This window comes from Cucumis sativus, chromosome 4 (assembly GCF_000004075.3).
Source record: "Cucumis sativus cultivar 9930 chromosome 4, Cucumber_9930_V3, whole genome shotgun sequence".
Taxonomy (NCBI): Eukaryota; Viridiplantae; Streptophyta; class Magnoliopsida; order Cucurbitales; family Cucurbitaceae; genus Cucumis; species Cucumis sativus.
In genome coordinates, this window is record NC_026658.2 from 24,951,589 (window position 1) to 24,974,949 (window position 23,361).

The following is a 23,361-nucleotide window of genomic DNA, read 5'->3' on the forward strand; positions in this document are numbered from 1 at the left end:
AGCTATGTTCACAATTGTAAAATATTTTAAAGTTCAATCAACTGTAATACAAAACTTGAGGTATTGTTGGGGATGATTAATGTAAATAAATACTTGTTTATTGAATTAAGTAAGATTAATTAGTGAAAAAAGAAAGTATAGTTTTATGAAAATATATGGGAAAGATCAAAGATGTAATAACGTGTAAGACAACAAATTTATATTTTCATGATTCATGAATGTAGAAAGAAACGGGTGAATTTGTTTCTTTTCATCGTGGGAATGATGAAAAGGGAGCGCCATGAAAATAAAAACAAATTAAAAGATCTTTAAAAATAAGAAAAAAAGATTAGTGTAGAAAAATATACCTTAAACCATTATTTTGGTATAAAATTTGTTTAATTTGAGTTCATCTATTTTGGCTAGTCATATTTCATATTTGATATTTCAATAAATCTTAAATTTTATACTATTTTTTTATTTTAAATTGATGCCTAAACTTAAATAAAATTAATAATTTAGTCTTTAAACTTTTATTTAGTTTTTAAACTTTGATTTTATAATAATTTAGTATTTTCAATTTTGTATAAATTTAATCGTTAAAACTTTTATGTATATATAACAACTTAATTGATAAACTTTCAAATTTGTAGCAACATAAACAAAATAGACATCAATAGGCTTCTTTCAAGTATCTATTAGTACATTTAATAGATATTGATAAACTTAAATCAGTATCTATCATCGATAAAATATTATATTTTTATATATTTTGTAAATATTTTTACTAATTTTGTCATTTTCAATAATTTTTTTTTATATTTTCTTAAATTACAGTCACAGAGAATTCTATTAATTTATTTATGCAAAAAAAAAAACTCAATAAATTTTTACACTTAAATTTATAGCAAAAACTAAATTAAACTAAATTGTCAAGCACTAAAATTTAGAAATTAGATTGTTATAAAATTAAAAATTCAACATTCTAAACTCTAAACATCTATAAAAGTGGAGGACTAAATCTGAGCTTTATGCCTATTATTTTTTCTTAACTATAGTTAGTGACGACTATTGTAACGGTAAACTTAAGAAATTTGCATAAAATAGAAGACATAAAAGAATAAAGCATGATATTAAAATTTTCACGAGAATCATATATAGTTGGAGTTGCGTTACCTCATACATTTACATTACATGTATCCATTCATCCCAAGACAAAAAAAAAAAAACTTGAAAGTAATAAATGTTAATTAATTACAAAAACTATAAAAATAAAAAGTAAAAAAAATACAATGAACCAGGAAGCACACCCTGGTGCATGTACGTCATATGGTATATACCAAAGCATTAAAAAAGAAAAAAACACCATACACTGTATTTTAATTTTTAATAAAAATAATCTAAAAAAGGTAACTAAATTCAACTTAAAAATAAAGAAAAAAGGAAAAAAAGATTAAAAGGAAAAAGGTTTCATCTCATATAATGATTATGCGTTCATTCTGTACACCCACAGCACACGCCTAATTGAAATCCATTTGCTCTTACAAGTCAACTGATGTATTCGTGACACCAAAATCTATTTCCTTAATTTCTTTTTTTTTTTTTATCAAAATAATAATTATAATAATTCAAAATTATTATTATTGGAATTTAATTCTCATAATTAGAGTCCCCACAATCCCATATTCCCAACCTATGAAACTTCCGCTCTATTTCTCTCCCTTTATATTCCCCCCCTCTCAAGTTTACTCTCTTTATTCATTTTTCCCCATTTTGTGTTTTTTTTCACTTTGTCAAACCATGGATACAGATTGCAATACGGGGCTTCTTCTTGGCCTAGGCAGGGTTTCCGGACACAATATTAATGCTTCTGTGCGCTCCGAACTACCCGCTCTTAATAAGAAGAAGCTGCAGCAGGTTTTGAAGTTCGATGATGATATTCTGCCTTCTTTGACTCTTGGGTTGTCGTTTGTTGTCGACACCGCGACGGAGGACGGCTGTTCGGGTAGTCCGGTTTCGTCGTTTTCCAACTCGTCGGGGTTTAAGAGGGAACGTGCTGGGGAAGAGGTGGCGGAGACGGAGGAGTGTATGAAAGTGGGTGAGGAAGATGAAGAGGGAAGTCCGAGGAAGAAACTTAGATTAACAAAACACCAATCCGCCATTTTGGAGGACAATTTCAAAGAACACTCGAGTCTTAGTCCTGTAAGTTTTTTTCTCTTTTTTTCTTTTTGCCTTTTTCTTTTCCGAGGTTGAGTGAGAAATAGAGGAATGGATAATTGTCCTTTGTTCATTTAAAAATTAATAATGAAGATTTGTAATTTCATTATTATTTTAGATAATTGAGAAATTAATATGATAAAGTTAAAACTTATAATAAAAACTTTTCTTTTTCTATTCTTTGAAAAAAAATCTTCCATCCAGATTTTTCATAAAGAGTAAAATTAAGTTTTTTATTTTTATTCCTCAAAATTAATTTGAGAGGAATGAATGTGGCTAATCTCTCACCTCTCACAATTATTGTATTCAAAACAATAATTTATTTTATTAATAGGAAGATAGATAATTAACATAGATAACATCTTACTTTTGTTTTAAATACAACAATCGTAGGGTTACAGATTTATTTTACTCGGTGTATGTTTGTTATTATAACTAGATTATATGTATTTTAAAGTGAAAAATTTTAAGTAAAGAGATACAATTAAACTCCTTTTTTTTTTCTTTTTTTGTGGTTTGTGATTGTAAATTTTCCATAAACAAGATTAATACACCATTTAATTAATTTCCATTTAATTTCTTATCCTCATATTCCATTTCTTTTTGTCACACTTATGTTTATTGAATATAAGAAATATATAGGAAGCAATTGATTATCTTTAAATCCCTTCATCATTAAATCTCTTTTACATTAATTTATTTCTCTTAGATTTTGACATCAATTAATCCGTTTCTAATCCCAACAAAACAGAAGCAAAAGCAGGATTTGGCTAGGCAATTAAACCTAAGGCCAAGACAAGTGGAAGTATGGTTTCAAAACAGAAGAGCAAGGTAATTAATTTTCTTAAAATGTTAAATTAATTACCCCAATTTAAGAATATAGTTAATTAAAAATAATCCCATGCAGAACCAAGCTGAAGCAAACAGAAATGGATTGTGAATTACTGAAGAAATGCTGTGAAAAGCTAAAAGAAGAAAACACAAGGCTTCAAAAGGAACTTCAAGAACTTAAATCACTCAAACTAACGCCTCCACCGTTCTGCATGCAACTACAAGCCGCCACTCTCACCGTTTGCCCTTCATGTGAGAGCTCCATCTGCGGCGGCAGCAGCAGCGGCGGTGATGCATCTCCGGCCAATAACTTCTCAATTGGGTCGAAGCCTCAATTTCTCAAATTCCCATTTAACCATCCATCGGCGGCTTGTAATTAGGCGGCAGCCTAATTTTAATTATAATATCATTAATTAAAATTGACCTGAAGACTGCTATTTTTCCTTGGGGCTTCTTGGTCATATATATATATATATATATAACACTGATATTTATGTATTTAATATGTTATTATATGTACAAATATATTGTTGTGTTTTGAACACATTGGAAAAGATTAGGCTTTGTAGAAATCAATCTATGAGTTATGACGACATACTTTGTATTTAAGGCTTTCATGTTGGTGAAATTAATAGTGATTTTTATTATTGGTCGTGAAGTCCTTGTCCTTCATTAATCAAATTAGCTCGTCTAATTAGAGTGACGTAATATCAATTAACTTTTAATAAAATGTAGTTTATTAATACGCGTGATTAAGAGGAATGATCGATCAGTTAAATAAATAATTATTTAAAGAAAAGTGGACAGACTTTTTTTTTTTTATTTAAAGAAATTGAGACAAGTATCGACAAACCAGTTGGTGGGCTATGATTGGAATGAAGAAAAAAATAGAACAGAAGTAGAAACTATATGATTAAGAACAAAGATATACATTTATATGGATATATATTAAATTAAAGGATGTGGGAATTTGCCGACTTGATTAAGTTGTATTTCCTAGATTGTTAAGATTGAATTTGACGACAATTAGGTGTCGGATTCTTGTGATTATTATTTAATAATTGTTCATCATTATTGATTAAACAATTGAATTCTTTTCAGCATAATTTAATTTAATCCCATTTGCCCAAGTATCTTACTTTTCGGAGCTAAATTCCTGAGATCTATCATCGAACCCAACTGCCTTTCCTTTTTGGAAAAGAAATGAAGACTAATTGTGTTAGATCAATTTCATATCATTTTTCCTAAGAAGAGGTCTCCTAATTTAATTAAGGTTCTTGTGTTAATCAAGTATGGTATCAAAGGTATTGAAACTTAAACAGAGATATTCAATGGAATAAAAAAAAGAAAAGAAAAAAGATCGGATGCAACAAAGATAAACCTAAGAAAAAACTATTTTCAAAGGAAGATTGGGAGACCTCACAATTTGATAAGAAGAATTATAGGATAACTATTCATTTGAATTTAACATTTGTTTAGTTGTTAGTATAAATTAATCAGTATTTAATTAGTTGTTGTGTGATTTTCTTTTAAGGCTATAAATAGTTAGAGCTTTTGGTTATCCTTCAAAATAAAACCTCCACTTCTTTTATGGAGCTAGGGTCTTCTTTCATTTATAGGGATGAATATTGACCTAAAATCTAAAGTTGCAGCATCACAATTTTCACAACCTACCCAGCCTCAAATATCCTACTCATTACTACTTTTGTTGCCTAATTGGTTTCGAGATGAAATAAAAATTTAATAAATGATTTTGAAGGATTTAAACATGTTTGGAATGAATTTTACAACTTCATTATGCTGTAATTGCATTTTAGATCCCATGATCACCCCATACTTTTGTTGCCCATGATCAAGAACAATGACATAATGAACAGTCATGTGAAAAATAATTATTTTGGACAATAGTTTAGAGGTTTCTCAAGTTACCTACAGATATTGTTTTGTAAAACAATAATCTTCTGCACTAACACTTATGTTCAGATTAAAAAAAATCAGAAATTGTTGCAATTTAGAACAGGTGTACATCAAAATTCCTAAAGGTAATCATAAAGAAAAAAAAACAATGGAGATATCTGTAATACATCAATTAGAAACATAGCAAAATAATTAATTTGAACTTCTGATCCTAATTAAATTCATATTTAATGTTTAAATTTTAATCTGACATAACTTGAGAATAGTTTTAAAATGAAGGGGAAGCTCATGGCATGTAGAAATTCATATATAAACACAAATTTCTAACTGCTAGAAGGATGTTTCAAATATTCAAATAAATAACAATATGTTTCATTGTCATTGAAATCAATCCAATTAATTATATAATGTAATAAAACAGATGTAATCTTGAGAGACAGATACATTACAAAATACAAAAACTTTCGGAACTTTTTTGTAAACACATAGCATGATTTTCCTAAAATAATATTTGTTTGTTGACTTATTATTATCCTCTTTGTCGACCTCATATATAAAATATATTTTCCACAAAAACAACATACATTGTTACATTATATTATATATAGAGAGAGAGAGATTTGTTTTTATGCGTCGGCGGGTAGATGGGCAGACGTTAATTAGTAATTAAGATGTGATTATGACGAAATCAAACAAAAATAAAAGTATATATTGAAGGATAAGTAAAACAAATTGGCTTTCGATTATTTGATTGACAAATGAAATAGATAACCTTTTTTTTTATGTCATTACGGAATTAAAGCAATAAATTTAGTAGCCCATGATAAGATATTCATTAATTGATTTTTCCACTTTTGTTTTTTTATAATGAAAGAACTTGCTTGTGTGGCCAATTATAAAATGTACCCCAATTTCTGAAATTAAATCTGACCCAAATTAGAATTTCACATACAGCCCACTGTCTTTGATTTTTCTTTTCTTTTTAGTTTGAACTCTTAATTATATTTTAATAAGCAATTATTAAGTAATTTGGTGAATTTCCCTTAATTTTAAATTTTGATTAATAGGTGTTTAGTTAGTATTTAGAATTAATTAAAGATAGTTTTGTGAAGTAAAGTTATGGAAAGTTATCATTTTAGAGTTGTTAATAGGAAGGTTTTGAAATATCAAATAGAATATATTGTTCTTTTTGAGAGAATTCTCTCATTTTAGGGTTGAACTTATCTTGTCTAGTTATGGTTTTGACCTAATGCTCTCTTTCACTTGACTTTAGTTTTAGAGTAAATTTCTCATATAAGTTGGGTGAATGGATATGTAATTAAATTATGAATTTACATGAATAAGTTGGAAAGTATAACAAAAGTTTATATAGCCCATAAAAAGTAACCAAACATAAACATAACTAGCCAAACTCTAAACCACAAACATGGCCCTAGTGCCAAATACTAGAAAAATTGAAAGAATTATAGGATATACATTTGGCTTTCAACAAATAACAAATATTTCTCTTTTATTATATACTATTTCCTCAATGCATATTAAATAAAATGAAATACTACAATAAGTTTCAGCAACACCAACATTATGAAAATGAAAAAGAAGGGAAAAAAACTCAAAGCAAGTTATAAGGGGAAAAAAATCTTCCATCTGTGTAACTTCCATAAAATATCTACTTTGAGTAGTCATATACCTTCTGAAAAGTGAAGCTAAATTTACCCAAACAGGCTTTGAATATAATGTAGGAAAAGAAAAAGAAAAAAAAAAAAGAAGATAAACTTGAGCATATATCATCTCTTAAAATCACACATATCATTATTATTTGTCACACTATTTGGTTGGTATTATATAAGAGGAATTAACCTTGTTGAATATTTCATAGCAAATCTGCATATAATTTTAGCAATGTTTACGGTCAGTCACGGTCCAAGCCGATAATGGCCATCGGTCATGTAGTGACCGTCAATGTAGAGTGCGGCATTGGGAGGATGAAGGCCATCCATCACCATGAATTGCATATCTTCAGAAGGTTTCCAGTGTCTCTTCCTTTGGTTAATGAACCAATTGTTTATTTGCTTTTGATCCAACCCAGTGGATTCAGCCAATGCCACCTTCTCCGTCTCCTGAAAAAAAAGAAAAATCAAATTTCGAGTTGGTGTGTTAAGTGCTTAATAAAAATATTGAAGGAGAAATCGAGGAAGTTACTGAAGGGTATGGCCATTTGTAATGCAACTCCCACCAATTAAGGAGTTTTTGCCTTGCTTCTTTTGGGAGTTTTCCCTTTTTCTTTTTCTTAGAAAGTTCTTGCTTGAGACTGCTCAAGTAACCACTGTACTTCCTCAGTAGGTGGTTCTTCAATTCTCTATCTTCAGCCCGTGGATCGATCTCCGGTAGTTCGGTTTCTCCACCGCTATTTTCTTGCTCCTCCTCAGATGATCCCATACCATCACACTTGTCATCTGTAATTAAAAAGTGAAATATCAAATTTTCAGGAGTCCAGAAACTCGATGTGCTAATGAAGTATATTTTTATATTAGAGTGATCAATTTATGCTGAAAACCTTGAAGTTTACATATAGTACAAGATGAATCATAAATCTGCCATTGTTAGAAAAAGGAAAAGGTGTACAAAAAACATGAATCATTCAAACCTTCCCTCTTAGGTATCACAAATAATGAAAAGCATTTTCTCAATTTATTTATATATTTTGGAATGACTTTTAAAGTGATTAAAACTATTTTGTTAAATGAGAATGTGATCAAAGTTTCACAATAACCATATAAAGAGATATGATCACGTACAAACAATTACAATCTTAAATGTTATGAGACCATGTTAAACGAAGGCAAAGGTAACTTCATGAGGGCGTATGCCCAATGGGGCAAAGGGAATGATATATATAGAATGAAGTATCATAAAAGATATTTGGAGGGTCGTCTCTAACAAGTGAGGTCTGAATAAAGAACTAGCGAGTCTTGTTATAACTTTTGACCTGACATTGTATCACTAGTTTATATCTGATTTTTTTCTAGTCTTGATAGATAGGGTCATGGTGTGGTTATGTGATTGAACTGGATGGACATTGTATTCTAATGAAAAAGGAATCGCCCTAAACAAAGAGTTAGACAAATAGATGACACTATTTGAAACAATAAATAATGATCATGAGTGTATAAATGAAAAAAAAAAGGGATAATCAATGGTTCGAGACGCTTTAGAAGAAACCAAAAACAAATATATGAGTTGACATCCAAAAGGAACAAGATCATATCATTATGGATATTTTGAGGGCAGTTGTCTCCATATTTTGTAAAGCACCTGAAATGCAATAACATTTCAAGTAGACCTTGAATGATGCATATACCTCAAAATAGGCACAAAAGATTTTATTCAGCAAACATGCTACCACTTGTTCCTTCCCAATGCACAAAGAAGTACTTTTAAAATTTTCAAACTCGTTGTTCCATACACAACCAAATTCCTCAAAATATAAAATATACTGCTCTAACTAAAATACTTAACCAAGCTAGCAGATATTCAAAAAAAAAAAAAAACTTCACCCTATCTCAGTGATATACAACAGGCAACATCAAATTCTAATAACGAAAAGTGGTTAGAAGTGTAAAGTTTAAATCTTCATACTCAGCTCATTATTACCGTCATCTAAATTTTTTTCAAAAGAAAAACAAAAGGGAAAAAAAACCCCAAATAATACTTCAGTGTATATACTCATTTGTTTCTTGGTGTACACACATATAATTTGATAGAATTCCAAACATTCTCATTGATTATAGAAACAAGATGTTTCTCGGTACTTTCATATTCCAGAATACTCAGTCCCCAATTAATTAATTAATAACCAAAATATTCACTAAGTTACATAATTAATAAATCAAAATATGACAGAATGCATTATTATCAAATGCAAACAAATTCCACATTCATGCATCTTCGAATATATCAATATTTTAATTCTCGTTAAATTAATTAGCACGACTGATTTTTGCATGCATGTGGTTAGCATTTCAAAAGCTTACAAAATCAACCATTAATCAAGAACGAGTAAAATTATTGATCTAAATACAAGAAAAAAAGATGAGAAAACAAAGGGTGAGTGAGAACAATAAAGAGGAAAAGGGAAAAAAGAGTTGATTTAGAAAATTGGGAAGAACACACAACACAGACGAGAAAAGAAATATGAGATTTTACAGATTGAAAAAGAATTAGTAATATATTGTTTTCACTGACAGGACCTACTGGGGTAGGGTTTGATATGAACAGAATCCTATGTTGAACTAAATTTACTTAATTAAGCTTCAATTTGAATGAGTTTAAGCTCATTAATAAGACCCATTTAAGTAAAATAACTAAAACAATGATACCATCAATCTCGGAATTGCTAACATCACCAAAACCAATAAAGATAACGAATAAACAAATAAACCTAATTAAACATATGGTCATAATTCAACATAGCTCATTAATTAAGTATAATAATCAAACAAAATTACAGTGTCAGAGATCTGATTGTACATTAAAAAAAGAACCCATAGATTACAGAACAAACGTGGGAAGATTATGATTTGTTTTATTACATACACTCCATTACATCTATCAGTGCGTTTCTGTCTTCACTATCATATAAATTAATAAAAATGCAAATAAATAGTAATTTGTGATTAGGGTTATTCCATTAAATTAAAATAAAATGGATGGATTTTCATAATGGAAAAATTTACCAGAATTGAAGATCCGAACTGGGCCATTACAGAGAGAAGTGAGCTGAGATTCAATCCTTCGCATAAAATCCATAGCTTCTTGAATCGGCCTTGAAAGTTCTTCCCGATATTTCACCAACATATCATAATAAGCTTCCTATTTTTTAATTAAAAAAAAACCATATATTTATAAAGTCAAATATATAGGCCATGATTTATTTAATTAGCACAAAAAATAGGAACACACCATAAATTGATCAAGTTCTGGATCCTTAATGGTCTCTCCAGAAACCATGGAAGATCGCTGTCGTGCTTCAAATTCTTGGCGGGCCGCCACCAGCCGCTCCACCACTTGCGGCGGAGCACCCACCTTAAAAAGAAAGTTAAAAAAAAATTAAGATTGTCTTTTAAAAAAGGTTAGGGGCCCGTTTGTAATTTTATGAATTACCTTCTGACATTCCATGTAGGCTTCGAGGAGGCTGGAGTATTGAGGATGAGCAAGGATTTTAGCCTTAATGGCTTCAAAATCAACGACACCGTTTTGTTCGGGACGACATGACGTTTGCGGCTGAGGTGGTGGTGGTGGTGGTGGTTGTTGTCGGATTAAAGGGTAATGAAATTTGAGAAGGTGGTGATGTTGTGAAGTAGTAGCTTCAGTCTTGACAATCGATTGATGATGAGGTGATTGAAAACAGTCGGTTCCTTGTTGAAGATGAAAATTATTAACATTCATCTCAGCCGTTGATCTCCCGAAATTACTTGATGAAGAATTCCCTGATCCATACAAGAAATTCCCTCTCCCATTTGAGTTTTCATTTACATCATTATTATATTCCTCCATTTTTCTTTTCTTCTCCCTCTTCAAAGCCCTAATTCTAAACCAAAAAAAAAAAAAAAAACAAAAACAAAATTAGAAAAAAAAACCCTAATTCTGAATCGCCGTTGCCACGTGGCTTATGAAGTACTCGCCGGGAAGAAGAAGGGTTATGATGAAGGGAAAACCATTTTGGTTTTTGATAAAATGGGTGTGTGGATAAATTAAGAAACTGTTTTTAAGAATCGGAATTTTAAGGAGGTTTTGAAGTGAATCTATTGCATGGAAGAGACATGGCTGAGGAAGAAGATGATGAAGAGATGTCGGATTTCACGTGGAGATGGGAAAAAAATAAAATAAAATTTTGAAATTTGTAAACTGAAAAGTTGAGGTAACAAAGTTGCAAAGCTCTGAACTTTAGAGCAAGCTCTGGATTTTTTTTTTTTTTTTTTTTAGTTTTATCGTTTGGGGTTTAGGTGGTAGTTGACAAGTCTTTCTTTGTTCAAAGTGATTTTTAAAAAAAAAATGGAATAAAATAATTGAGAAAATTAGAGGGACTATATTATTGCTTTTGATTTAATTAATTGTTGGAATTACTACAATTGGGTATATATTTCTTAGAAATAGAAAAAAATGAGTGTTCCAAATCCAATTCCACAACCAAGACAAAGACCCATTTTTTTATTATTATTTTTTAATTTAATATGAAACGTACTTTTATTGAGAGTATTTTTTCTTTTTCTATTTTGATTTCAACTCATTAGTTTCATTATTTTAACTTGTTTAAGTAAAATTTTCCAGCATACATTATTGAATGTCCTACGTTATTGAGAACAGTGTAGGGTAACTGAGAGACTGTTGAATAACAAATATATTTATATATCCATGGCATTTTTAGAATCAATCCTATAATCTAGGCTTTTGCTTCATTTTCATTATTATCATTTTTCTTACTTTCTTTGGAAAAGAGTATGAAAGCTTAGTTTTAGTATCACTCTCCCTGCTCCTAACTACCACGTAAACTTTACGACATAATTCAGGTCTCTTTTCTAGTTTAACTATTTGAAATATCATCGATGTCTTATTCACTTTTGAATTGACTTAATGAATTCATTTTATTTTAACAAAAATTGTATCATTCATTCATTTAGTTATTATGACATGTATTTGAATGTAAATTATTTTAACACCAACATAAAAAAATAGTTGTAATAGCTTAAAATAATTTTTTTTCTACCTAATCATCCTTTCAATAACAATGAATAAACAAACCCTATTTATAAAGTAGAAAAATGATAAATAAACCAACTTAATTGTGGAAATATTACCCATAAAATGTAAGATTTGCATCGATTAAAGAGAAAGGAGGAACATTCTTGATTGTGAAAATTATGTGATATTTTATTAAACAGTAACACAATATTGTATTTTGATATTTGACTAAAGTATTCTTTGAAGGCATATAATTAAAGGTTTTGTGCAACACCTTTTGTTTGTACTGTAAACGAGTTGATGATGGTATATATATATTTGTGCGGTCCGTTAATTGTAAAGTTGAGTTTATATAATTTATATATATAGAAAAAAACAACTTTTTCAATACATCCATAGCGATTTGATTTATTGACTATAAGTCATATTGGTAAATTTGAGAAGACAAATTACATAAACATGGATTGGACTATTTCTTTAATCACATAAATTAATTGTTACGTTGGTAAGATTTTCATAGCCATTTGCTATTGTTCTTTTTTTTAATTTAAAGAAAATTATTTGAATGACTTTTGTAAGTTTCCCACTAAAATTGTGAGAATATTATGTAACATATATAAGAGTAGTTGATGTCTTTTTAATAAGAAAGATAGCGAGAGTTGCAAAATAAAGTCGCGAACATGTTTAGATCATAAGGCAACGGAAGGAGGTATAGGGGAACACCCGTCTTAGAAAAAAAATGATCAACCAATTGAGCCAAATTAATATATACCAAGTGATAAATAATTGAGCTGCTCTTTGTTCCAGTATCAATATGGGTGTTTCCCTAACTTGATGACTCCCAAGGAGAGAGGGAGCACATAATTTCCAAACGAGAATCTTGACATTTGTGTGTTTGGATAAATTATTATTCTCCTTGTACTAATTTAGGTATCAAAGTGTGATAGGTTTGACATCACATCGATTCGAGAATCCATTCTTATTTCTATTAATTTAGAGACAAGATATAACCCAGAGAAAAGTGACAAAAGGTCACGCCCACATGAGGCTAGCCAACATCATCCAATGAAAACATGACCTAATCATTAATAAAAATATATAAAATGATTAATGAATCAACTTAAGTTGATGAATTATTTTATCTATGACTGCTTCAATGCATGTTGAATTTTGACAAAACAAATTAGAACTATAGCTTAGAAGTTTACAAAAATTTAACAAATGAAAAATCAATTGTCGGTAACAAGGTATGATACATTTAATTATATTAACGTTGTAACACATTTCTCGTCTTTCTTTCGTTTATTGTTTTTTTAAATAAAAATGAAGTATTAATCGGTTAAACAAAAGACGAAATTGAAACTCGAAAACAACTCCGATACTATTTCAAATCAATGAGTAATTCAAAAGATAAATTTCAAAGTAAACCTAAACTACTTAATTTAATCAATCTTTAGATCCAAGTCCCAAAATTCACCCAAAACTGGAAAGAAGTTGGGAAGCCTTTAATGACAGAAAGAACAAGCATGGTACTTTGGAATGCCATTTCATCATACAAAAATTTCCTTCATATATCACTCTTTAATGTAAGTTTTGCCTGAGAAGTATTTGTATTGTATACATAAAAGAAAGAAAAAAGGCATCTGAGTTGAAAAAATAAAAGAAGAAGAAAACAACAACAAAAGAACATGGGGTTGGGAAATTAAACTTTGCATCCAAAGGACATGAAGAAATGAAATGTTAGAAAACCCATATACAAAACTGAGAAGTTTCATCTTTTTTACAACTATTATGTCTGTCATGTTAGATGTTTCTTTTAGTACCACACACTTGGTTTGCCCATTTTATTATTGAGTTCCTTCTTTTTAACATATTTTTCTTCCTTTAATCATGCCTGGAAAAAAAACTTCTCACTTCTACCTTATTAAATAATCATAAAGAACTGAAAGAAAACATAAATGGAATTAAGTGAAAAAATTTCACCATGTTAGAAAATATATATATTTTTAAATATAGTAAAACTTAAATAAGTAATTTTTACAAAATCATTACTCAAATTTGCACTTCAAACTTAAATTTTGACAATCTTACCCTACTTTGTACTTCAAATGCCAATTTACTCTAGATTTTATGAACAAATTTTATCAACTCAATTTACCCACTAAAATGCATTCAAAAGTATTGAAAAATTAAACAATTGAAAATAAAAAATCAAATTATACACCTATTTTATGATATTTAGAAGAGACACTTACAAAAGTAACAAAAAAAATTGATGATAATAAAGTTCATGTTATTATATTTTTTTAATTTAAAAAATAACAAATTTAAAAGTTTTTACCTTTTTATAACCCTCCAATAACTGTTTTATATCATTAATTACGTGTCCTATTTGTCAACAAAAATGTGTTATAAACTATCTTTTTTTTCTAAATCCAATTTTTCTACTTAGAATTTGATATTTTTCCAACCTTCCCCTGATTAATTACAATAAATTAAAACACATCATAGTTACAATACATCACATCATAATTATTTGGTAGATTTTCTTTCGACTATATATATATATATATAGCAAGAACATGGGTATGCATTCAACAAGAAAATATTTTGAAATATCAATTTCTTTAAGGGCCACGTGAGCATACTTTCCTCCGTCGGCGACTCCCTAATCGCCGACTAAATCCTTATAAACAGCAATGAAAATCACACAAACATTTTGACAAACTCAATTTTTGCATCCATTCAATTCTCAAACTGATCGATTGCTTTCTTTTTCTCTTATTCTTCCAAAAGATTTTAAAGTTTTTACATTTCTATCCAACCAATTTTTGAATTTTAAATGTACTTAACAAATGTATACACTTTAATTTAGTCTTATCAAATATGTTAGAGATCTGATGTTGGCTATGCTTGGAGATTTTTGTGGTATTGGTCCTTTGAAATATATTTGCTTCCCGATCGTTTATGGGAAGACATCACAGACTTAGTTGCACATTGGAGCTCTAGATCAAATGCTTTTAACAATTATGATGTATATCTAAGGCTTTAATTTCTCTAGCCTCTACCATTATATCCCGATTTTGAGTTTCTTATTCCTTTGTACATTTATTTTATCCCATAATGTATCATCAATATGATGAGGATGTTGCAAATGTGTTGACCTAGTTGAGATATCTTGATGCATCTACTAATTCGTTGACCTATTGTATTTTGTTTTAAAAAATGTCTTATAGAATCTCCCTCGAATCGCAAATTCTGAGAACATGTTTTTTTTTTCGTATTGAGAATTTGTGTGTTTATTTTTTAGATATTTTATTTCTGTGTGTGCATCCCATTTTGTGTAACATGTTTATGTTTCTTTCTCCTCCACTGTTCTTGTATTCCTTTTAGAAGAATTTTTTATGTTGTTGTTACGTGTGTTCGCCGTAAAACACAAGTGTGTCCAACCTTAGTAATTGTAAAGTAAGAAATCTTCAGGTTTTTTTTAGATCATCTTGAAGTTATACTTGTTACTTGAGAAAATATTCACAAACTTAGGAGAGTGTAAATTCATAAAATTAAAATTTGAGAGAGAGTCTTGACCTTGGGAAGAATCTAATTTTTAGTTGTAAAATCCAACCACTCAATAAAAACTATACAAATTACAACTACCACTCTAACCAATTAAAAACTACAACAATTATATAAGTATTGATAAATCAATCTATTCAATTTCTACAACAAATTTGAGTTTAATATACAACAGGTAGAAAAGACACCTGTGAGCACTAAAAAGAAAGATAGACACCAACAATGATTAAGCTATAGATAGAAAGGGAAAAGGGGGTTTTAGTGGAGAAGGGAATGGGTGGATGGGGGAATTAGGAGGGTGAAGAAGAGAGTAATTAAAAGAGGAATGGGAGTGTGGGGGCTAAAACTGAGAAAGATAACTGACAGCCACAGCACCCACCCCCCGAGAGTCCCGCGGTGTAAAGGGGGCCTGGTGGGTGGTTATTAGCCATTAGGGTTTTAGAGATAAGACAAGTCCATATATTATTAGTCCACACTCACACTCAGCTGCAGCTTCAGCTTGGGGAAATGGTCAGAAAGTAGCACTACCACTCGCCCCATCTTTTCTCTTTTTTCTTAATTATAATTTCCATTTGACTGTGTGTACGTAAGTGTGTAATAATGATGAAATTGTACTGTGTACAGCAGAGTGCAATGCAGTGCGTGTGCTGCCCCGCCCCTTCTCTCGCATCTTCCCCGTGCATTCCACTATTTATACATACACACACACTCACATAACTCCTACTGTACTACTGCTCAAATACGCTCCATCCCCAGGTGTTTTTCCTTTCTTTCCCATTTCCCAATTGCCTCTTTTCTTCTCTATTTTCACCCCTCGCTCTCTCTCTCTCTCTCTCTCTTCCATTTACATTCCTTTACCTAGCTAGGGAACACTTCTAAAGCAAAGAGCCCTGTACAACTGTAAGTTATTATAGTTTATATGTGTATGTATACCATTTTAATCCAGATTTTTGGCAACATGTATTTCAAGTGTAAGTTATTTTAGTTTGAGGGAAAAAAAGTAAACACTATAGTAAAACATTAAAAAAATGATGAATGCATGTAAAATAGTTAATAAGGAGTTTTAAAATAATGTTAAATATTGTTGTTTCTAAGTACAAAATAAAATAGTATTTAACTATTGTAGCAAAATATTTGGATCATACTTTCTCGAAACATCTTCAAACATTTGCAAGTTACAAATGATCCATCGTTTGTATTATAGTTTATGTACATTATTGGTGTTATATTGGCTAATGTGTACACAAATTCACATTGTGAATTATATTTATTGTGTGTTATCTAAATAAATAATAATAACAATAGTTGATGATAGTTCAAAAGTTGATAGTTGAAGGGACATTTTTTATAAAGCTTAAGAACGATGCAAATCATGGTATGGTATGAAACGAAAAGAAATTACTTAATTTTAAAAAACAAAATGGTTATAAAGCAAAGTATAAGAGGGACCTCACAATTCTTATAAGATAGACGAGTTACTTACTTCAATCATCAATTGAATTTTAAATAAAACCTCGTTATTATAACTTATAAAACTCATATGAATATTCAATCGAGTCAAAATAAAATTTAAAATACACCTCACTTACTCTTTTATCCGAATTGAATTTAACTCAACTTGTAGCAATTCATACTCACTCCTCTTAATATGTTTTGAACTTAATCTAAACATGGGTAAAATAAATAAATAATTAAAGATATTATTTGCGTTTGTTATTTAATCTAATAAAGTAAACAAATAATTGTACCCAGACATACTATTGCTTGTCCTTAAATTGAAACAATAATGCTAAATCATGTCCAGATAGTCAATGAAAATAATGAAACAATGAAAATTAAAATTTGTTTTGAAAAAAAGAAATGATGTTTCTAGTATTAATTATTTAAGATAGATGAATAGTGACAATTATATCGAGTCATGTGCACTTTATCATTAAGTCATTAACTCTAATAAAATCTAGCCAATAATTAATTAGATCTATCATTTTTAAAATATAAAATTCTAACAATATGACATCATATAAAATTAAAATCTAAATATTAATTATTGATATATAAATAAAATCAATGGGTGATGTATAATTACAAACATCATTTGAGTCACTTTGAATTAGTTCAATAATTTAATGGAAATTTTACAGTACATTGTAACTTTTCTTTTCATATTCAATTATATAATTTAAAAACCAAAACCATGTAAATTTTCCCATAAATAATGCAATGACAGATAGGGATTGTACAGGTGAAACCCATATTCAAGTTACTAAAATTGTATAAATTTGGTCAAACCAGGAGTTAATTTGATATCTACACCTTTAAAAGTTGTACCCTAAATTTGTTTATTTGTTATTTTTTATTTAAAAGGATGCAGACGTGGATGAGGTGGTGCATTCAACCGATCTCTCATTAGATTAACATCTTTTTAGTACATTCAACGTCTTCGATATATATTCATTAAAAATTCAAAGGATACATGGTTAATTAGATACAAAAAGGGCTCGAGATAAGTTCGAAACATAAACATAAATCGTAAAAATGCAAATAAGTTTAAAGAGAGTACAAACAGTAAATGATCATGTTTTCCTATAGAATTTTTAAGCTTTTAAAATTAACTGATATTACGAACTTTCATTAATCTCACATATTTTTTTATGTGTACAAGAAATTGCGGTAGTGAAATTAAATTTCCAACTTCAAGTTTGTCCATTAATTCAACATATTTAAAGCTTACGTGACATCTTGATCCATTGAATGCATGTTTTATTTACGTTGATAGCAAAATTTGGATAAGAAAATTCACCTAACCTTCACGTGCCTTTAACGGTGACAACCTATAAGGCAAAGAAGAATAAAAACACTTATATGACGCTCACTACAAAAAGTCAAGCAAGAAGTAGGAAGAACAACTTATTCTTGGAGGGGGACTGTGGTCTCCTAAGTTATAGAGTGAGTGATCCTAGATAATCTAATCATATAAATATTCAAAATGTTAATTTGAGACGATCATGGAGCCTAAAACTACAACCCATAAGAAGTAGATCAATCCCTGTAAAGAGATGAGAGTGTGGCATAGGTACATTGAGATTTTACCCTAATTAAAAGTTGATCAAATACCACATGTATTTTCTTAAAGATATACCAACCAAACCAACACAACCTTAATATCAATCATTTATTAAGAGAATGATTTTGAACACCCTACTAGATAGAATCTTAAATTCTCGACCAAAGTTACCCTTCTAAATTATAGAGTTTGATATATAGTTTGATATTAGACATTTCATTTCATGATATTATATTATATTATATTATATTATTACATACATAAGCTATAGGTAGCTAGCTAGCTAGATCCAGGGGATGTAATGGTTTGAGGTGGCACATTGTAATCCTAGTTGGATTGAAGTATTAATTATCATTGGAAATTGGGGGTTAGAGTGTGTGTATGGGCATAGAGTTTAGAGCCCTTTTGAATATCAAATCATACGGTTCATTTTTAGAAGAAAAATTATTGATATATGATATGAAATGAGCTGTTAGTGTCGCATCTCACACATTAAAGACTTGAATTTTGATGTTTGATATTTGTAGGACATGTTTTAACAATCTACCAACTCTTCTTGTTGATATTTGGCAACATAACGGTCAACCCTCACCCCCACTAACTGCCCCCTTCATTCTTCATTCTCCACCATCCATATTTCTATATTATCTTTCTCCACCACCCCCTAATCACTCATTTATCCACTCTCTCTTCATTCTAACCTTAACTTAATTTACTTTAATTATCCACCCTTAATCACAATCACATCCATACAAACATATTAACCTTTCCTTTCGTTGCTTGATGTCATATCTCATCATTCTCGTGTGCTTCGTATCGAATTTCTCAATTTATCGTGATTTCATATTATTGAATGAATGGTTGTTATAGGTGTTGAGAAAAAAGTAGTTTTATTGATTTTGTGTGATTGACAATATATTTAGACCAGTGGTAAGTTTCGCTTTTTTCAAGAACCTGTGAGTTACGATACTGCATACGGAAGATAAGAGATTAAAAAGCAATTCAAGATGACTTGACTAAGATATTGCAAGTGGCCATTGATTAAGGAGGAGTTGTCCTTATTAGTGTTATGCCTATTGTTTTTTTTCACAATTATTAGTTCTAATGTTTGTGAGTCAGTCCATGGCCAGCACGCTCATTTATATTTAGAGTGTTGTACCATTCAATCATAACATTATAACGATCAATTACTACATGTGCAATATAATTTCTAATCATGGGTCTAAAACCCTTCAGATGTGGATGTTATGTCATTAAACTAGTTTGCCAAAGTTTCATTTATTCTTTATGCTTTAATTTTATGTGTTTTCGTAATTGTTCTTTTTGTTATTAACTTATGACACCACAAACAATACAACAATAACTAAGTGTGTGTTTTCTCACTTTGTTTAATTTGAAGTCAGATATATTTCAATCTCTTTGCTAAATTTGATTATACGAAAATTATATTCCAAACTAGAACTAAGTGAAATTAAACATTCAAAGATATATGGTAACAGTTTGACATGTGATCAAAAAATCAATTAATATTATTCACACATGCATGTAGTGATTTTTTATATGCATTGAACATTGGATGGAATCATAGTTTGCCTAAGTTACAATATGCTGTCCCCTACCAAATCATACAATGAAATGAAACATCTCCAACAACTCAAACAACTTTCTATATATTTTCACTTTTATATATCCAAATTAAATATGTGTTGAGTTATATTTAAGTGGATTGAATTAAAGACAAAAATTGAATAGTAAAATTCACAATTATTGTTATATTTATTTTAATTTTCTATATTATTTATTACATGTTAGATGCAACCTTGGATTGGACAGATCCTACCCAGGCAAATTGGTTTTGGTTTGAAATTAAAATCAAAAGATTACTAATTTTCTTGATTGACATTTCATTGTCTCATCATATATATATGTCTATAGAACTGTCACATACATACATCGAGTATACTAGATGACCATTGTTATTATTATTTCACAATATATGGGACATACTTCGTACCCTTCCCTATTTATTTATATATAAAACATAAACGTCAAAACTATCTCAACTTTTTTTCAAAATTCTCGATCTAACATTTTATTATCTTCTATAGTTCTACTATTTTACTTTTATTTTATTTTTTAATAAAAACTCCTCACAATCTGTATATTCGATTTCTTTAACTTTTAGTTTGATAACAACCGTTTTTTATTTTTTAATATCTTTCAGAATTAAGTTCATTTTTTTTCAAAATTTCAAATTTTATATAAAGATAGACAAATAAAAATTTCTATTTCAAAACTATTGAATAAAAAAAACACATATAATCCAATAAGGTTTAATTTTCTTTCAAATATTTCTGAATACATGACTGGAGTATTGAGTAAGAAGAAAATGTAAGAAAATATTGAATTTTAATTTGGGATAATTTAAAACGAGAAAAGTATTGAATATTCAAACTGATAATAATACAAATATGCTCTAAGATTATGGTATGGTTATTTTATTATATAAATGGAATGGACAGCTCCCATCTTGACCGTTGGTTGACTACATTAAAAGACGAGAAAATTAATAAAGAATGAACAGTTTGCTATCAATATATTATAATGCTAAAATCTAATCTCCATTTCATGCTTCCTAAAATGATAATTAATAACAGTAGTATTATTAATAATCATTTGGATTTCATCTGAAGATTTAAATTCTTATGACCTCATTTATGATGTAATGTGTAATATTGAATTGGAAAACAAATGGAGCAAAATCCTCTGATAATTAAATTATGTTATTTTCATTTATTCTCCATCAAGCATATAGTAATTTTGATAACATACATATACGTATATCATATACATAGATTAAATATCAACTAAAAGCTCTATTATACAAATGTTTTTTCTTCCATCATTTATAAAATAGTCCACATTTAGATTACATATAATATATATATAATAATAATAATAAGTGTTTTACCTAAACTTTATAGAATCAATAATTGAAAAGGGTATAATTAATTTTCTAAAATATTTATTCATCAATATGACTATTTGTTGATAATTATTTGGTACTCATTCTAATAGCCCCCACTTCATTAATTTTCATGGAAAACATTGGCAAGTTGTATAGTAATTAAATTGAATTGATGCCTCAAAAAGAAAAGAAAAATGTCTTATAAAGTCACCCTTTCCATGAGCTTATTAATGGCCTCTTTTTGCAACCAAAGAATGCTTTATAAAAGTAATAAAAACGACGTCCATAAAATTGAAAGCTAGATTTGCCTCTTTACAATCACTTATAGACAAAATTAAATAGTTATACCCAAATTAGATTCATTTCAAATTATTAAAATGAGAACAAAATATAGAAAGCTCCCCTATCTTAATTAATTTAATCATTGCAAACAAAATTGTTTTTTTAGATTTTCTGATCATCATCTCTAATTTCTATCCTCCTAAAATTGACAAATTATCAATAACAAATAACATATTAATGTAAACAATGTAATATTTCATTCAATATCACCCTACTAGTTAATTTCAATTAGATTCTTGAAGTCTATTGACCTTATCATGTAATGCTCAATCATTAATTCTTCAATTATTCTGCTGTGTTGAATATGAAAATATGTAATGATCACAAAAATGAGATGAAAATTATTAAATAAAATAAGTTGTAAAATCTCGAAAAGTCAAATTAGGGAAGCAAAATGATGGAAACATAGTTTTGGAAGAAACGACATGGGACCTACTAAATCATCATTTGATATATATTTCTAAAAAAATCTACAAGTATATATTACAATGTGCGAGATGGAGATCGAACATCATGCCTCAAAGATTAACTTAGCTTAAATGATATTTTCATTTATATTGTGTGTTTTTATTCTCCTATATTTTCTTCCCACGTTTATTGATTAAAAGTCTTTATATAATTGGTCATAGTAAGTTAAATTATCATATAATAAAATGAAGGAAGAAATGTAACGTTTTATATTAAAAAAGTTTACATAGCCAAGTAGGTACAGAAAGATGCAATTAAAAGATGAAATGGAAAACGTAGAAATGATTACAACATTAAAAAAAATCAATACTTTAGAATAGAAATATTTGAAAGGTGAAGAAAGGTACAAAAACTAAAAGGGATTAAAATTATGATTTATAATACTTTATAAATATAATATTGTGTAGGACCCTATATGTTTAAGATTTTTAATATTTATATTTATACTTTAAAAAAAATTCTTTTTGAAAAATATAATAATAAAGAGTAAAGTTTTCATAACTATATCACTATTTATTTCTCTTCGTTTTTAGAATAAAATAATTTAGGTAGCGGTAAACAATCAAATTTAGATACCAAATTTAAATACAAAAAATCTTAAGAGAAAAAGAAATCTTTTACATCTAACTATTCAAATTTAAACGATCAACGGATACTTTTTTTTTTGTATTTATTATCATGGGTTTTTGGGCTATTTACTTTTTGAAATTGTTAAATATTACGATGATTTGTTATATTTTTTAAAAAGAACTTCAATTTTAAATTATAATATCGATTTATTTATTTATAATTAAGTTTAATTGATGCAATAGTAAGTTTACTAACATAATAAAGAAAAGAAAAATTTTAAAATGATATAATAAGCTAAAGTTTAGAGTTAAATGAATAGAATGAGATATTGAAACTTAGAAGAAAGAAAAAAGAAAAGTGAGAGAAGGAAGAAAGGGCGTCCGTGAGGCACGGGAGAAGCAGTGGAAGTGGCAGCCGCCGGAAGAGACCACAGAACCACTTCCCCACATTCCAAAATTGCTTTTACCTCCCACTGCCACTGCCACTGCCACTTCACTTTCTTTTTTTCCTTTATTTTTCTTCACCATCGCATTAATTAAATTTTTGAATTTTTTGTGCGCTTCATCTTTAAAACATTTCTTTCACAAAACAAAGTTTGATATATCCACTTTTATCAAAAACAGAATTTTTTAACTTCTGTCCACTTTATCAAAGTATTTCTCCAACTTCTCATTTGCTCTAACATTTTGAT

General features: G+C 28.9%; 2 protein-coding genes across 2 annotated transcripts; one reads left to right on the plus strand and one right to left on the minus strand.

Annotated features, from left to right (window-relative positions):
• The first annotated feature begins 1,702 nt into the window (after nucleotides 1-1,702).
• On the plus strand, nucleotides 1,703-3,685 carry LOC101212868 (homeobox-leucine zipper protein HAT9). The gene is made up of 3 exons (XM_004141368.3): nucleotides 1,703-2,181; nucleotides 2,948-3,027; nucleotides 3,104-3,685. Exons 1-3 carry the CDS (start codon nucleotides 1,780-1,782, stop codon nucleotides 3,405-3,407), a joined length of 786 nt encoding a protein of 261 aa, XP_004141416.1. The 5' UTR covers nucleotides 1,703-1,779; the 3' UTR covers nucleotides 3,408-3,685.
• Nucleotides 3,686-6,569: 2,884 nt separating this feature from the next.
• LOC101213104 (homeobox protein knotted-1-like 2) lies at nucleotides 6,570-10,500 on the minus strand. Its single transcript, XM_011655860.2, has 5 exons — nucleotides 10,108-10,500; nucleotides 9,907-10,029; nucleotides 9,681-9,816; nucleotides 7,147-7,400; nucleotides 6,570-7,064 (listed from the first exon to the last, which is right to left on the minus strand). Exons 1-5 carry the CDS (start codon nucleotides 10,498-10,500, stop codon nucleotides 6,861-6,863), a joined length of 1,110 nt encoding a protein of 369 aa, XP_011654162.1. The 3' UTR covers nucleotides 6,570-6,860.
• Between the last annotated feature and the right edge of the window lie 12,861 nt (nucleotides 10,501-23,361).

What these genes read in the sequence shown, in the direction of transcription:
- LOC101212868 (XM_004141368.3), top strand. Translation starts at nt 1,780, where the DNA reads ATGGATACAGATTGCAATACGGGGCTTCTTCTTGGCCTAGGCAGGGTT. An exon ending in AACACTCGAGTCTTAGTCCT is followed by an intron (nt 2,182 to 2,947) that starts GTAAGTTTTTTT and finishes CCAACAAAACAG; the next exon opens with AAGCAAAAGCAGGATTTGGC. An exon ending in TTTCAAAACAGAAGAGCAAG is followed by an intron (nt 3,028 to 3,103) that starts GTAATTAATTTT and finishes AATCCCATGCAG; the next exon opens with AACCAAGCTGAAGCAAACAG.
- LOC101213104 (XM_011655860.2), bottom strand. Translation starts at nt 10,500, where the DNA reads ATGGAGGAATATAATAATGATGTAAATGAAAACTCAAATGGGAGAGGG. An exon ending in CCTACATGGAATGTCAGAAG is followed by an intron (nt 10,030 to 10,107) that starts GTAATTCATAAA and finishes TTTCTTTTTAAG; the next exon opens with GTGGGTGCTCCGCCGCAAGT. An exon ending in ACAAATGGCCATACCCTTCA is followed by an intron (nt 7,065 to 7,146) that starts GTAACTTCCTCG and finishes CTTTTTTTTCAG; the next exon opens with GAGACGGAGAAGGTGGCATT.